General features: G+C 42.1%; 2 protein-coding genes across 2 annotated transcripts; both read left to right on the plus strand.

Moving 5' to 3' along the window:
• Positions 1-438: 438 nt before the first annotated feature.
• On the plus strand, positions 439-1,835 carry LOC130222668 (antifreeze protein Maxi-like). The gene is made up of 3 exons (XM_056455197.1): positions 439-482; positions 613-1,641; positions 1,725-1,835. The coding sequence occupies exons 2-3, from the start codon at positions 679-681 to the stop codon at positions 1,833-1,835; spliced, it is 1,074 nt and encodes a 357-aa protein (XP_056311172.1). The 5' UTR covers positions 439-482; positions 613-678.
• Positions 1,836-5,604: 3,769 nt separating this feature from the next.
• Positions 5,605-10,977, plus strand: zgc:123107 (uncharacterized protein LOC641415 homolog). The gene is made up of 4 exons (XM_056454592.1): positions 5,605-5,727; positions 6,862-7,107; positions 8,782-9,066; positions 10,544-10,977. The coding sequence occupies exons 1-4, from the start codon at positions 5,667-5,669 to the stop codon at positions 10,720-10,722; spliced, it is 771 nt and encodes a 256-aa protein (XP_056310567.1). The 5' UTR covers positions 5,605-5,666; the 3' UTR covers positions 10,723-10,977.
• Positions 10,978-16,366: the final 5,389 nt, after the last annotated feature.

The following is a 16,366-nucleotide window of genomic DNA, read 5'->3' on the forward strand; positions in this document are numbered from 1 at the left end:
CTAACACAGAATAAAGCACATGAATAAAGCTACTGTAGGTCTACACTGAAAACATGATTCACTGGATATGCTACACTTCTTTAATGTAAGTGGTTGTAAATAGTTTATATGGGCTGAATTTAAACAAATGAAATTTAGTAATGTTCAACTTATTTTGTTTGCTTAAATTCAGCTTATATAAATTGTTTGCAATAACCACTTTTTCAGTGTTTATTAATCATCTAAGTTTAATGAACACAATGAAGTAGATGGAATCTAGCCCATATTTCATTATAATCAAACTAATGAGGTCTTTAATGCTTTGTGCTTCCGTATTCTTTAGGGAAAACAGCAATTAAAGACAAACCCTTATACAGGTGTGGCGCACAGGTGTCGCTCATTACCACTCACACCAGCGGCCTATAAATATGAATCAGCAGAGACTACATGCACTGTTGAGGGTGACAGCAGAATCATGCGCTCTCTCAGTTTATTGCTTGCTTGTGAGTTGATGAACTTCTGCAGTGATGATTCTGTTTAGCTTTATTGTTGTTTTTAAAGGTTTTCATTTTGTGCTGCTAATGATGTGATTAGCAGTGCATGGGTGTCTTAATCAGCTCTTCTGTTTTTCAGTGATGCTTCTGAGCTTCAGCTTGCTGAAATCAGCAAGCGGTGGCCACGGTGGACGTGGTGGTGGTCATGATGGACATGGTGGCCACGATGGACGCGGTGACGGTCATGATGGACGTGGTGGCCACGATGGGCGCGGTGATGGACGTGGTGGCCATGATGGGCGCGGTGACGGTCATGATGGACGTGGTGGCCACGATGGGCGCGGTGATGGTCATGATGGACGTGGTGGCCACGATGGGCGTGGTGACGGTCATGATGGACGTGGTGGCCACGATGGGCGCGGTGACGGTCATGATGGACGTGGTGGCCACGATGGGCGCGGTGGCCATGATGATCATAGTGGCCGCGGTAGCAGCGGCAGCAGCGGTGGCCGCGGTAGCAGCGGCAGCAGCGGTGGCCGCGGCAGCAGCGGTGGCCGCGGTAGCAGCGGCAGCAGCGGTGGCCGCGGTAGCAGCGGCAGCAGCGGTGGCCGCGGTAGCAGCGGCAGCAGCAGCGGTGGCCGCGGTAGCAGCGGCAGCAGCAGCGGTGGCCGCGGTAGCAGCGGCAGCAGCAGCGGCGGCGGCGGTAGCAGCGGCAGCAGCAGCGGTGGCCGCGGTAGCAGCGGCAGCAGCAGCGGTGGCCGCGGTAGCAGCGGCAGCAGCAGCGGTGGCCGCGGTAGCAGCGGCAGCAGCAGCGGTGGCCGCGGTAGCAGCGGCAGCAGCAGCGGTAGCAGTGGCAGCAGCGGCGGCCGCGGTAGCAGTGGCAGCAGCGGTAGCAGTGGCAGCAGCAATGGCCGCGGTAGCAGTGGCAGCAGCAATGGCCGCGGTAGCAGTGGCAGCAGCGGTAGCAGTGGCAGCAGCAATGGCCGCGGTAGCAGTGGCAGCAGCAATGGCCGCGGTAGCAGTGGCAGCAGCAGTGGCAGCAGCAATGGCCGCGGTAGCAGTGGCAGCAGCAGTGGCAGCAGCAATGGCCGCGGCAGCAGTGGCAGCAGCAATGGCCGCGGCAGCAGCAATGGCCGCAGTGGCAGCAGTAATGGACCCGTTGCTTAAGGTCAGTTCTTATACTTTGTAGACAAGTTGCATAGCTGGTGTTTCACTTGACTTCAATAAGGTTTGGTTTTCCCTTTCTCACAGGTCGCGGGCCCTGATGTTGTGGATTCAGATGAATTTGCCAGCGTCTCCACATTGGAGTTTACTTTTAATAAATGCTTTAATGCAAATGAGGTCTTGGGGCTTTTATTATAAAGTGTCTTTTAAAAGCTGTTACTACAGATGAGCCGATTTAAGGCTGTTTGATGAAATATGACCGAACTGCTTCAAACAAAGGCAAGAGTTCCTCAAGTGCCAGCTTTGAACTCTTGTCAAACACTGAAAGATGAGCTGCTGCAACTGGGAACTACAGTGGGGTCAGTTGTCTAACGTTTGCATGTCCAGACCAAATTAATTCAAAATATAAAACACATTGTGTATAATAATATGATTGCATTGTCAGTAGCCCACTGTTCCTGCTGACACCTTTTACATTATACTTATGATATAAATAACCAATACATATCTAATATTAGCTCTTCAATGGAAAACCTATATTCCTTATTTTATAGAGCCAGTTTTATTTCGTTTTAAGTTAGTTTTGTATGAAATGCAAGTAATTAAATTTAAACCAATTAAATTTGAGTCAAATGTACAGTAGATTAAGTTACTATAATCTGATTCATTTTTGTAGACCAAAATGAATCCAAATTAACGCTGCCAGTGTTCCACTACGGACTACTTTCATTTATTCATCCAGCATTTGTTTTACAGTGGATGCCCTTCCAGCTGCAATCCATCACTGGGGAAACATCCATACACATCTCTCTCACACACACTACAGACAATTTAGCTTACCCAATTTACCTATAGCACATGTGTTTGGAGTTGTTGGGGAAAACCGGAGCACCCAGAGGAAACCCACGCCACAAGGTAAGCAACATGCAAACTCCACACGGAAATGCCAGTTGACTTGCTGTGAGGTGACTGCACTATTCACTGTGCCACCGCACCGCCCAAATTTTTATCTTAAGTTATTTTATAACTAATTTAGTTGCAATCATAGCTAAATACTATTAAATTAAAAATTTAAGTGTTCTGTGAGATACTTTTGATTTAACTTTAACACTTAATTACTCCATATTGCAATACGACAGTGGATTACAGTAATATCTAAAGTAGTTTTTATGAATAAAATGATATTGTGTTTTTAAATATAACCTTTATCGTTATTTGTAGTGATATTAGCGATCATAAAAGATTTGCTGTGTGTGATTGTCACAAATTCAGCATTTGTTTTTCTCATTAAATGTCCAAAAATGTCAACATGTGGGAGAAGAAAAGCTAAGAACATGTACAAATAAATCTGAAACGCACTTCTGAAACTGTGCAATACCATCAGTCATGTTTATCGGTCGCACTGGGGGATCGTCCCCTTCACAAGAGATTTTGCTGTTTAGTAATATGCCTGTGGTATTTCATTTCATTTGGACCACGCAATACACTTCTATTGTAAAAGCCCCTGTCCTATACATTAAGCTTGCCACAACACGCTCTTACTTTCACTTTCCATTGGGCAAATGCACACATCCTGTATCCTTTGAGAATCGGGATATTGCTGCGATATCTCTACTGCATCAGGCTCAGAAGAACACATCTTAGATGTTTGTTTGTGGTGTATTTTTTGCCATCTCCAGGTTGGAGGAATATCCTTTCCCCAGATGGAGGAGTTCAAGTATCTCAGGATTTTGTTCAGGAGTGAGGGAAGGATAGAACGTGAGATTGACAGATGGATTAGTGCAGCAGTAATGCAGTCGATGTACAGCTCCATTGTGGTGAAGGAGCTGAGCCGAAAGGCAAAGCTCTCGATTTACCGGTCAATCTACGTTTCTACTCTCACCCATGGTCATGAGCTTTGGATAATGACCGAAAGGACAAGATCTCGCATACAAGCGGCTAAAATGAATTTCCTTCTCACAGTGGCAGGGCGCAAACCTTAAATATAGGAGAAGGAGCTCTGTCACCTGGGAAGAGCTCGGAGTAGAGCCGCTGCTCCTCCACATCCAGAGAAGTCAGCTCGGGTATCTGTTTTGGATGCCTGCTGGACGCCTACCTAGGGAGGTGTTCCAGGCATGTCCCACCGGGAGAAGTCCTCGAGGAAGACCCAAGACATGCTGGAGGGACTATGTCTCAGCCTCGGGATTCCTCCAAAGGAGCTGGAGGAAGTGTCTGGGGAGAGGAAAGTCTGGGGTTTTCTCCTAAGACTGCTGTCCCCGTGGGTAGAAAATGAATGAATCAATGAATGTTTGTGGATCAATAAACTTGAAAACATCTTCAGTATAGTCAAAGTCAAAAGACTAAAATAAAATTCTCATTCGCTCATTACCACTCACACCAGCGGCCTATAAATATGAATGAGCAGAGACTACATGCACTCTTGAGGGTGACAGCAGAATCATGCGCTCTCTCAGTTTATTTCTTGCTTGTGAGTTGATGAACTTCTGCAGTGATGATTCTGTTTAGCTTTATTGTTGTTTTTAAAGGTTTTCATTTTGTGCTGCTAATGATGTGATTAGCAGTGCACGGGTGTCTTAATCAGCTCTTCTGTTTTTCAGTGATGCTTCTGAGCTTCAGCTTGCTGAAATCGGCAAGCGGTGGCCACCATGGACGCGGTGGAGGTCATGATGGACGTGGCCATGATGGACATGGTGGTGGTCATGATGGACGCGGTGGTCATGATGGACGTGGTGGTGGCCATGATGGACGCGGTGGCAGACATGGTGGCGGCCATGATGGACGCGGTGGTGGCCATAATGGACGCGGTGGCGGTCATGATGGACGCGGTGGCGGTCATGGTGGCAGTCATGATGGACGCTCAAGGTCAGTTCTGTGGCCAATAAAATAGAAACTTCTCTACAGGAAATAACCGAACCACTCAATGGTTCCCTGATTACCTGGCTCTTTAAGACATTAAACAAATATCATGTGGTCAGTCATATTAAAAGCTGCACATGTATAACTATGAAATGGCTCGCAAATCAAATACTTTTTTAACAATACAGACTAGTGTCGTCACCCACCCAACCGAGTAACGTGCACCCCTGAGGCCAGGCTTACCTGGTGTGTGCGACGCGCTCAATATGCGGTTCAAATTCAATCCTGCTTCCAATCTTCAATGCTAATTTCACCCTCACGCTCCAACATCTCAACTCACAAGACAGCAATTCACCTTGATGAGAAATCTCGTCGTGACTTAATCTCGCGAGATCTGTGTAGAGTGTAACCACAGATACAGGAACACTGGAGCGTTTTAAAGCCACGAAGATAAGCTGGTCTGTCTTTTAGCTTGCCTATAAAAGATCCGCTGATGAATCGACAGATCTTCGTGGCTTTAAAACGCTCCAGTGTCCCTGTATCTGTAGTTACACACAGTAAACAGCGGTGAGTTCGGTGAACTGATGACCCTCACGGCCAATCGCAGTCATTTGTTAAGTGAACGCGCTCAAATGTTAGCGGGAAATGGATGTTTTTAAAATGACAGCACCAAATTCAGTATGATAACACTAATACAGACTCAGTACTGTGGTACGAAGTCTCTAATACCACAAAAAAAGAAGGGTACAGCAAACATTGTGATGTGTATCACTATAGGGCTGAATGGATGAATAATCTGTATGATAGGGAATATCCTGTGTTGATTTCAATGCTAGTGTGGCAGCCATGTTCTCTGGTTCTGCCATAGATAGAAAATACTCCTCTGGGATTGTGAAAACAAATCAACAAAGATGTTCACCAATTCACTAAACTATGTATTGACTCATGTAAACTGACAATCTGTCCAGACCTGAACACATATCGAAAGCTGTAGTTTCCTGAAACAGGAAGATCTGGTTTTCCCTGGAAACAGCAGGCTCACGGTGAGGCCAGATCGTGAGTGGTGGAGGAGCTAACGAAACTGAAACTCAGCTCAGAGAGAAGAACTACCGTCTGCTTTCATTCGCTTCGAGTTTGTTCCTCTGCGTGTTTGTTCCAGCGTCGCCTGCAACGATGGAGCTGCTGTACCTGCTGCTTCTCACCTTCACTGTTGTCTTCTCAACCCATGCTCAAGGTAACTTCATTTGAGTATTTGAAATAGGAAAAGTCTGTACGATGTGTTATACCATTAAGCTTTCATTTGTTCTAGAAATACTGTAGTAATTTATAGTAAATAGGGGTTTTGAATAATACTATAGTAAAGTACTTAATCTATTGTGAGTCAACAACTATAGTAATATAAACAAATACCTACTGAAAAAAACAGCTTAAACCAGCCTAGGCTGGTTGGCTGGTTTTAGCTGGTCGACCAGCCTGGTTTTAGAGGGGTTTTGGCCACTTTCAGGCTGGTTTCCAGCCATTTCCAGCCTGGTCTTAGCTGGTCAGGCTGGAAAATGACCAGCTAAAACCAGCTTGACCACCTTGCCAGGCTGGAAGCCCAGCCAAAACCAGCTATGTCCAGCTTAAACCAGGCTGGTCAGGCTGGTTTTAGCTGGATTTAGCTGGTCATTTTCCAGCCTGACCAGCTAAGACCAGGCTGGAAATGGCTGAAAACCAGCCTGGAAATAGCCAAAACCCCTCTAAAACCAGGCTGGTCAACCAGCTAAAACCAGCCAACCAGCCTAGTCTGGTTTAAGCTAGATTTTTCAGCAGGGATGACCCACTGCTGTATAGCTTTCTACAACTCTATGGTATATTATACTTTAATACACCAGTTTACTGTAGTAAACAGTGTAGTATACTACAGTATCTCCTCTAAACAGTCATATAACTTATAAATTATGCATAACATCATCAGAACAGCACAGATAATCCATTAATATCCACGCATGTGTGTCTGTTCTTTAAATTAATAATACAATTAAAGGCACAGCTCACCCCAAACTGAACATTCAGTCATCATATTTGAGTTTCTTTCTTCTGTTGAACACTATAGAAGATATTTAGAAGAATGCTGGATGCTGGCGCACGTTAATTTCCATTGTATCTTTTTCTTAGCATGGAAGTCAATTGGTGCATTCTTCAAAATATCTTCATTTGTGCTCAACAACAGAAAGACACTCATGTCTAGAACCATGAGGAACTACCCATTTAAATCATTACAATACTTGTGCTTTACATGAATGCCAAACAATTCGATCTTGTGTACATTCCTTCAGAAGTTCAATCTAATCGGTGGATCTTCCTAATGCATTGTCTCTTATTTCAGTAAAACACAACCTTTTCCAGTTGAATGGATGCTCTGACACAGAAAAGGAAACGCTGTATGGATCTGACGGAGAGGAGATGTGGCATTCTGACTTTAACCTACAGCAGGGAGTAGCTACGTTGCCTGAGTTTGCGGATCCTATAAGTTTCCCAGGATCATATGAAGAGAGCCTTGCGGAACAAGAAGTATGCAAACAAAACCTAGCCACCTGCATTAAAGCTTACAACAGCCCTCCTGAGGAAATGGGTACGACATGAATGTTCATTGTGAAGTATGACTACAGTTCTAATGAGGGTAGTTCGCCTGTAAAATTGAATTGCCTCATTGTTTACATCTACATTTGTTGTTGTTTGTTAGCTTTATGAGCTTGTTCCTTCTGTTGAACACAAATGAAGTTCTCATTGGATGGAAAGGCTGCTTTACGGTGCTTTCACACTGTGTCCGCACCCAGGTTTGTTTGACGTCAGAGTTTGGTACGTTTAGTTCGGGTGCGCACACACAAACCGTACCCGAGTCCGCCTGAAAGAGTTGGTCTGGGGTACACTGTAACAAGGAATCGTTACGGTTTATTTACAGCAGCTAGGGGACATTAAATTACAGAAATGTCCTTAAATTTGAGTAAATTTCTGTTATTCAACCAGTGAATTCCTGTAATTTATCAGCCACTATTTTAGTTTTTTCAGCCACCCCAGCTGCTGGAAATAAACCGTAAAATTACGGATTTTTTTACAGTGTACGGTTCTCGTGAACTCTGGTCCGGTTCACTTCTGATATTAAAGCAATCGTACTAAATAATGTAAGTGAACCGGCAACTGTACAACAAACTTCAGTTTTCATAACATTCATTGATGCATGTCTGTGTATCACCTACCTTGGCGACAGGCGGGACTGACCCAGTACAAACACAGTGACAATATCTGCTTGTCTCCTCCAAAAAACACTTGTGCGGACATCGCGTGATGTTCTGAACATTTTTACGGTAGATAGATGCTTGTGGCATTCAATATGTTACCAAAAGATTTACTAAAAGCAGAACGCCCGTAATGTGCGTATCGTTCCATTTTGGTGCTTTGGCCTTTGTGGGAACAGCTGTACACACGACAGCAGTTTAATGACGCAAGCGTACCGCGGTTCAGAAGGAAAAAGACATCGGCTGCATCTGAAATCGCCTACTACTTAGTAGTACTCGACCGTTAGAAAAGTACTTTCTATACCAGGGGTGCCCAAACTCGCTCCTGGAGGGCCGGTGTCCTGCATATTTCAATTCCAACCCCAATTATCCCACCTGAACCAGCTGATCAAGCTTATTCTAGGCGCACTAGAAACTTCCAGGCAGGTGTGTTGAAGGAAGTTGGAACTAAACTATGCAGGACACCGGCCCTCCAGGACCGAGTTTGGACACTCCTGATGTACACCGTATGAATGGAGCTCGGACGTACAGCATCCGCCATTTTGTCATGATCATGTGACCCACCCACATCAATTGCGTCGCTTCACTCCCATTCATGAATTCTATCGTAGGCCATCGTGGATAGTGTAGCGTGTATCGGATACACACTTCAGAATCTCGCCGGATGTAGCAGGTCATCCAGGTACTTCTCGCATACGGATTTTCAAATTCTATGGATTCAGACATACTACTCAGCTCACGTACTGTTTTTAGCGTACTATACACTATGGAATTACCAATGTGAACAAACACAAACCAGCCGAGGAGGTGGCAAGGAGGGGACAATCAATCTTGGGTTTGGTCCAGGCAATTGAACCAAGTGTGAAAGCACCCCTATTCACAAATCTTTTCTGCAATATTCCAGTTGTGCACATGGATTTAATTATCATCTATTGATGGAAACACTGCTAGTGATGACAGATTTAATGTTTGTGAGCTGTCCCTAATGTAAATGTTCTCCATGTTGACAGAGCCTCCAGAGACCTCCATCTACCCCAGGAATCAAGTTCTGCTGGGTGTGGATAATGTGCTCATCTGCCACGTGACCGGGTTTTTCCCTCCGCCCGTGGACGTCTCGTGGAGCAGGAATAATGTGAAGGTGACTGAAGGGGTGAATGTGAGCCAGTACCGGCCCAGGAGCGATCAAACCTTCCACGTGTTTTCCAGTATGAAGATCCGTCCTGCAGCGGGAGACATTTACGGCTGCACGGTCAACCACGCAGCCCTCCAGGGACAACCGCAGACCAAACTATGGGGTGAGAAGAGGATAGAAAAGAATTAAAGATAGAACTAATAAAAAAATATAGGCTTTTTAAGTATAAATGATGTATAATTTATGGCCAAATTACTTTGCGCTCCTTTATATTTCTAAACACAATGTCTGTTTCAGCACATCTCTAATCATAATAATGTTAATAACTCATCTCTAATAACTGATTTCTCTTTGCCATGATGACAGCACATAATATTAGACTAGATATTCTTCAAGACACTAGTATTCAGCTTAAAGTGACATTTAAAGGCTTAACTAGGTTAATTAGGGTAAAGTTAGGGTAATTAGGGAAGTCATTGTATAACAGTGGTTTGTTCAGGAGACAATCCAAAACTAATATTGCTGAAGGGGATAATAATATTGAGCTTAAAATGGCTTTAAAACAATTAAAAACTGCTTTTATTCTAGCTGAAATAAAACAATTAATACTTTCTCCAGAAGAACAAATATTAGAGGAAATACTGTGAGAAATTCCTGAATCTGTTCAACATCATTTGGGAAATATCTGTGGAAGAAAATCACGGGAGGGTGAATAATTCTGACTTTAGCTGTATCTATAAAAACTAGGGATGATAAATGTGACACCCTGAGCCACAAAAGCACTCAGAAGTGTCCATTTTAGAAACTGAGATCGATAGATCACATTAAAAACTGAAATAATTAAGTTTTCACTGGTGTTTGTAATGAACATTTGCATATCTGAGGGTTTAACAATACTATTTTAATGAAATATTTTAAATAATCACCTTTAAAGTAAAGGTAAAGTACATTTGAATTAGATTTTTCCATTTATTTGTGATGGAGAATTGCATTATGGGATGTTGATCTCTGCTCTGTTCACTTTTGATGATGAAAATTTAACTCTACAGTTTAACAAAGGGACTTTTATTGACATTTCAGTGGTGTAAAATAATAATATCATGTATAATAGATAATATCTAGAGAAATAAGTCTGTAAAATAACAGAACATGGGCTGCAGTTTATTACAAGGTGTTTGCAGCGTAATATACAACACCAACCCAGACAGCACTGCACACTATTACACAATAAATTAGCGTTGAGGCAACATGAAGGAATCAAGTTAACTTATTATTCTTTTATTTTTACAAATTGAAGTGGATTGAACATAAAATAATTAAGTTTCCTCCTAAAAACTCAAGACTTGTGTTGTTTCAGCTCATTTTTGAACAGAAAGCAAACATTTTTGGAGTGAAGCAGTTATGTTTACCCAAACCAGTGTTTCAAACTGGATTTTGCAGTGTAAACCTTTAATAAAAGTAAAAAATAAAGATTTTACATGTTAAGATTTCAGCTTCTACACTGTCGAAATTCATTTGCTAAGTTCTACTTTTTTAATTCTGCACAGAAATAGAAATATAAGTCCACCTATTCAGTCTGGCCCTGGTGATAAACCTGTATTTTCTCTATTAATAAACATCTGTCCTCCATCTTTCTTCAGTTGTGCCGCAGGGGGACGTCCTGGGTCCCTGCCTGACTCCGCTTCTGCTCTCTGGACTGGGATTTACAGTGGGACTGCTGGGACTGGCCACAGGGATATTCTTCTTTGTTAAAGGATCTACAGCTGACGTCTCCGACACGGCAGTAAACAAGAAGAAACGAATGCAGTTCTACCAATAAAGAGACTCTGAGTGGGAGTTTGATTACTGACACGAACTGCATCTGTGTGTGGTTTTAGATGACGGATGAAATACTGAAACTCAAAGATCTGCTTTAATGCTTGATGTGTTAGTCCTACTTTATATGAAGAACTGGCCTTATCCAATATGCAAGTTACTCATTTTTTACTACAGTATGTACTTATTGTGTAAATACATGTACTTATGATTAATTAAATACATGTGACGTAATTAAAAAAATCGACATTTTTACAAATACGCTGTACAAAGTCATTTGTTAGGTTTACTTGATTGAATTCAAGTAAGTAATCGTAACTTCGTCACATTAGTCCGATTTATGTAGAAAAGGTCATTCTTACTCATATTGAGTTACGTAAAAGTAATTCTTGCTTATATTTACATCTACTTAGGTAACCCAGGCTCATTCTGAAAACGTAGTCCCGTGGATGTTTCTGGAGACTGTGAAATACGTCCCGGGAGGTACATATTTTTGCAGTTTTTGTTTTCCGGAATCCACGAGAGGCCGCTGTGTGTGCTTTTTCATATCTTGAATGTCTCCCGCGATTGCCGTTGGCGCCCGCGCTGTTCTCACGTAAACCCACCAGAGGCCGCTGTCGGCCGTCTGTCTGACGGACTGAATGATTGACTGGCCGACCGGCCAATCGACTGACCCACCCTCCTCCTTCCCTAAATCCAACCAATTTTACCGATTGACTCGGCCACCCACTTACTTCCCCTAAACCCAACCGACGGTTTACAAAAGTCGTCCAGAAAAAGAAAAGCCGTCGTCTGATTTTTACTACGTTTTCGGATTTTACCACATTCTCACTCTGTTGTTGTTCACTCGTTCATTTTATTTTTTGGCTTCTGTTTTTGTCTTACCTGATTTCTGGAACCGCTCTTCCCCGGACTCGAACCCGGTTGTCGTGGTCAACTCCTCTCTGTGTCTCAAGTCTGCCGACGTACACGACGAGCTAACTGGACACACTTGTCGCAGCGGGAAAGACCTCCATACGGAGGTAAGTGGTCAGCCGGTAAGCGCCAAAAGGAACAGCGTCATACCGCCCTGTAGCGTTCGCTTAAAAAATGAAATGCAGCCATACGCACCTCCGGCTACATCATTCGCGGTCTCCAGAAACGTCCGCGGGACTACGTTTTCAGAATGAGCCTGTGTCGTTCTTAGGTCAATTAAGTTATGTTACCTCACCTGAAATGGTAGGATGCTAGTAAAGCTGACTTAAACTGCAGTCTTAATTATGCATAATTAAATTGTCTAGTAAAATGGTAACTAGCCCTGCTGAGAAATCCAGCTAAAACCAGCCTATAGACTGGTTGGCTGGTTTTAGCTGGTTGACCAGCCTGGTTTTAGAGGGGTTTTGGCCATTTCCAGGCTGGTTCCCAGCCATTTCCAGCCTGGTCATAGCTGGTCAGGCTGGAAAATGACCAGCTTAATCCAACTAAAACCAGCTTGACCAGCCTGGTTTAAGCTGGACATAGCCTGTTTTGGCTGGACTTCCAGCCTGGCTAGGCTGATCAAGCTGGTTTTAGCTGGTCATTTTCCAGCCTGACCAGCTAAGACCAGCCTGGAAATGGCTGTAAACCAGCCTGGAAATGGCCAAAACACCTCTAAAACCAGGCTGGTTGACCAGCTAAAACCAGCCAACCAGCCTAGGCTGGTTTAAGCTGTTTTTTTCAGTAGGGAGTAAAAACCACAGGTGTTTCTATGAATAAAAACTCAGTATTAACAAGACATTTCTTGCATCTTAATACACCAAACATCTTAGCAGTAAAATCAACAATTTAAGAGCAATACTGATTTAATATGGCTAACCTCAACCGCGATCAGAGACCATGCTGACTGACACTCAGCAATACAGCATTAGCAAGGATACAGTGATCCATCCGCTAAATTCTAAGGTTATCACCCCATTGAATGGGTGTAGATATGGGTCATTAGGAGCCTTCTGCACCTACTAGTAGGCTCAGAAGGCTGTTATTATCCATTCACAGGGGGTGTGGCCATAAGTTAAGGAGAATTATGTATTAAATGTGCCATTAATTGTGTTTTATTAATGTCTTCCCAACCCTCACAGTAATGTATAAACAGAGCTGGAGTCTTCTCTATTAGTATAGCTGATTAACCATGTGGGTGGATGATAACAGCTCTCTGAGCCTACCAGTAGGCGCAGAAGGCCCCTACTGACCCATATCTATCAGCTGATAACCACTAATAATGCCCATTCAATTGAATGATGGCATTCGAAGCGGGTGGATCCATTAACATCCAGGTCCACACAGCCATGACAATAGCAAAACAAACAGATCATAGCTAAAATGTGTAGAAGAAGAAGAAACAACTCAATTGAAAAAACGACTGACATCTGAAACATGTCTTATTTTGGTGGCATTTCCAATAGAGATCTAAATATCTACGGCCGGTTTTACTGAAATATGTGTGTGTGTTGCTTTGTACATTACACTTCTCACTGGAAATCACTTTACACTGATATAAAGCAGCTATTTTCACACTGATTTGTCATTTATATATCTGGTCACACTTTAAAATGATGATAAAGTGGAAGATGATCAGTCTTGAACAGCAGTAATCATCATAGTTCACCGTTTACCAATGCCTTAACATGCAAAGTCATGCTAGATAACATTAGTTAATGCACTGAGAACTAACAGTGAGCAACTTCACATTCATTAATGTTAGCAAAGATCAAAAAATACCGTGGTAAATGTATTTTCATCGTTTGTTTATGTTGGTAAATCAGGGGAATAGATTTGGATGAAGGTGGACGTGTCCCCACCAGTATCCACCGACTACTGAAATATCCAGCCTGATCTCACGAGAAAACGCAAGTATGTTACGTTTTGTCAGTTTAGTGGCTAATTCGTACGATCAGTCGTACGATTTTTAAAAAGGGGCGTGGCACCTAACCCCACCCCTAAATCCAACCGTCACTGGGGGATGAGCAAATCGTACTAGATTGTATGAATTAGATCGTACGAATTAGCCACTAAATTTACGAAAAAACTTACGAATTGCCGTGAGATTGTGTTGAAATATCCCCAGCAATAAATTAATTCCCTTAACATTAACTAATTACCTGTGTATTTTGTAATAGAGATAGTAAACGGCCTTAATGGTGGTCATAAACACACCATAGCCTGCTATAAATGGAGCACGAGCATCATTTCTATAATGCCAAATCTACTGAACCCAGCAGTCTTTACAGTAAAAACATGAGGATGCAATCTTTTGTTATGCATAACCACTTCCCGCATCACAGACAGCAGAGAATGAGGTTTTCTGTGCAAAAGAATGAGGAAATGTGCACTGGTGAGATGATCAAATCTGGATAAAAAAGCCTGAGGAATGCATACATGTTAACACCCCTGATATTAACATTCAGCGCACAGTTTCTGATCTGAAACAGCAGCCGTTGATGATGATAAATATTCAGCATGAATAAACATGGCTAAATACTGTGGCCAATCAGATGGTTTAATCAGTGTATTTAATGCAATATTGAACTCTTTCTGGCTGTCACTGGGGTCGTACCTTCTCAAAAGGTACACATTTGTACCTAAAGGGTCCACATTAGCACATCAAAAGTACTTATAAGTACCTAAAATTTTTAAGAGGAACATTTTTGTACTTTTTAGGTACTAATATGTACCCCTGAGGTATTATTATGGACCCTTTAGGTACAAACGTGTACCTTTTGAAAAGGTACCACCCCAGTGACAGCTCGTGTACCTTCATTTCTGAGTGTATGTATTATTACAGGCTACTTTTGCTAAACTTCAATTAAAAAACTCCTCCAAAACTAAGAAATGGCTGTGATTTAATAGTAAAAACAGCTGTGAGAATCTGTAAGCATCAAGTTTTCTCAAATTATACAGTGAATTTACTTTGACACAACGCCCTGCATGTTTTGTTGACTTTACTGTGGTCATTAATAATGCACATGAGAGTTTTTCTGCTATATTTAATGCTAATAAATGATGTTTACTGCATTACTTTAATTGTAAGTCTTTTGGGTGATGTTTAGATGATACTGAGCTCCTCTTAAATATTCTGTATGTTATTATATTATGTGCTTCTCTGTTTGTGGGAAGGGTTGTGTTCGATGAGCTTCAGTTCACATCCTCACAGGCTTGTGGTTGTGTTGTCGTCTGTGTAACAAAGGTACAATGTGGATGTTAATACTTCCAAACATTGGTGTATCACACTATAAATCAATGATATTTGATAGTTTACTGTAATTCTTTTTCTTTTACACTTTCCATCATATGTTTTTTTAAATAAAGGATGTTAGTACTTCAAAACATTAGTCTTAGTATGAATTAGAGGTCACACTTTATTTTGATGGTCCGTTTGTTGAATTTAGGTTACATTGCAACTGATTCTCATTAGATTATAAGCAGACTGTTAGGTTGAGGTTAGTGTAAGTTGTCATAAGTATCTAATAGTCTGTTGATGAAGCAGTATCAGCAGATATTAAGCAGACGGTCTACTAATACTCAAATGGACCGTCAAAAATAAAGTGTTCTTGATATACGGTAGTTTACTGTAAAATGTTTACATTTATTTTATGCTTTAAGTCATATTTTTGTAAAGGTATGATGTTAATACTTCAAAATACTGTCTTATGACACTAAATGAATGATATACAGTAATTTACTGTAAAATTAGAAGTATATTTTATATAGTTTCTATCATATCTTTACAAAGGCATGTTTTTAGAACTTCAAAACATTGGTGTAGGACTCTATAAAGTAATAATATTTGAAGTTTATTGAAAAAAAAAAAAGCTTTTTATCATAAAATACAGAATTAAATTGTAAAAATGTGTAATTTCTTTGACCTTTTCTATTATATTTGTGACGGCTGCCACAGCTGCCAGATTTTTACCATAGTTATTAGGTTTTTACAGTGTGGAGGGGTTAATAAAGCTTGTTCCTACCCAGGCTAGTAATGGATATGTATACATTTCTGGAGAGTTTTTGATTTCGTCCACCAGAGGCCGCTGTACACTTTTTCATATCTCAAATTTCTCTTGCGAGTGCCATTCACGCCTGCTGCATAAACTCACCAGAGGCCGCTGTCGACCGATCCCCCCTGCCACCTACCGCCTTCCCTAAACCAAACCGACAGTGTTTTCAAAAGCAATACAGAAACAGAAAAGCCCTCGTGGCGGCCTGTTTTCCCCCAATTTCCCCCATTTTTTTTACCCCATTTTCAGATTTGACCACATTCTCACCCTGTTGTTTACGTGTTTATATTATTGCCTGCTTTCTGGAACCGTTTTTCGCTGGACTCAAACCCTGTCATCGTGGTCAACTCCTTTCTGCGTCTCAAGTCTGCCGACGTACATGGCAAGCTCCTGGACAAACTGTTAACAGCGGAAAAGCTGTCCACTTGGAGGGAAGCAGTCAGCTGGTGAGTGCAAAAAGAAACAGAAGGTGTCAGCGGCATCATACCGCTCCATAGCGTTCGTTTTAAAAACTAAATGTAGCCTCACTTGGCTCTGGGTACATAATTCACGCTCTCCACAAACATATACAGGGCTACGTATTCACAATGCCAATGTGTTGGCTTTCACTCAGGAATGTAGGTTTGAAGGTCGTCGTGT

Source organism: Danio aesculapii, chromosome 4 (assembly GCF_903798145.1).
Source record: "Danio aesculapii chromosome 4, fDanAes4.1, whole genome shotgun sequence".
NCBI classification, from domain to species: domain Eukaryota; kingdom Metazoa; phylum Chordata; class Actinopteri; order Cypriniformes; family Danionidae; genus Danio; species Danio aesculapii.

Coding starts and splice junctions, on each gene's coding strand:
- LOC130222668 (XM_056455197.1), top strand. CDS start 679: ATGATGGACATGGTGGCCACGATGGACGCGGTGACGGTCATGATGGAC. Junction 1,642..1,724: donor TAATGGACCCGTTGCTTAAG/GTCAGTTCTTAT, acceptor CCTTTCTCACAG/GTCGCGGGCCCTGATGTTGT.
- zgc:123107 (XM_056454592.1), top strand. CDS start 5,667: ATGGAGCTGCTGTACCTGCTGCTTCTCACCTTCACTGTTGTCTTCTCA. Junction 5,728..6,861: donor CTTCTCAACCCATGCTCAAG/GTAACTTCATTT, acceptor CTCTTATTTCAG/TAAAACACAACCTTTTCCAG. Junction 7,108..8,781: donor CAGCCCTCCTGAGGAAATGG/GTACGACATGAA, acceptor CCATGTTGACAG/AGCCTCCAGAGACCTCCATC.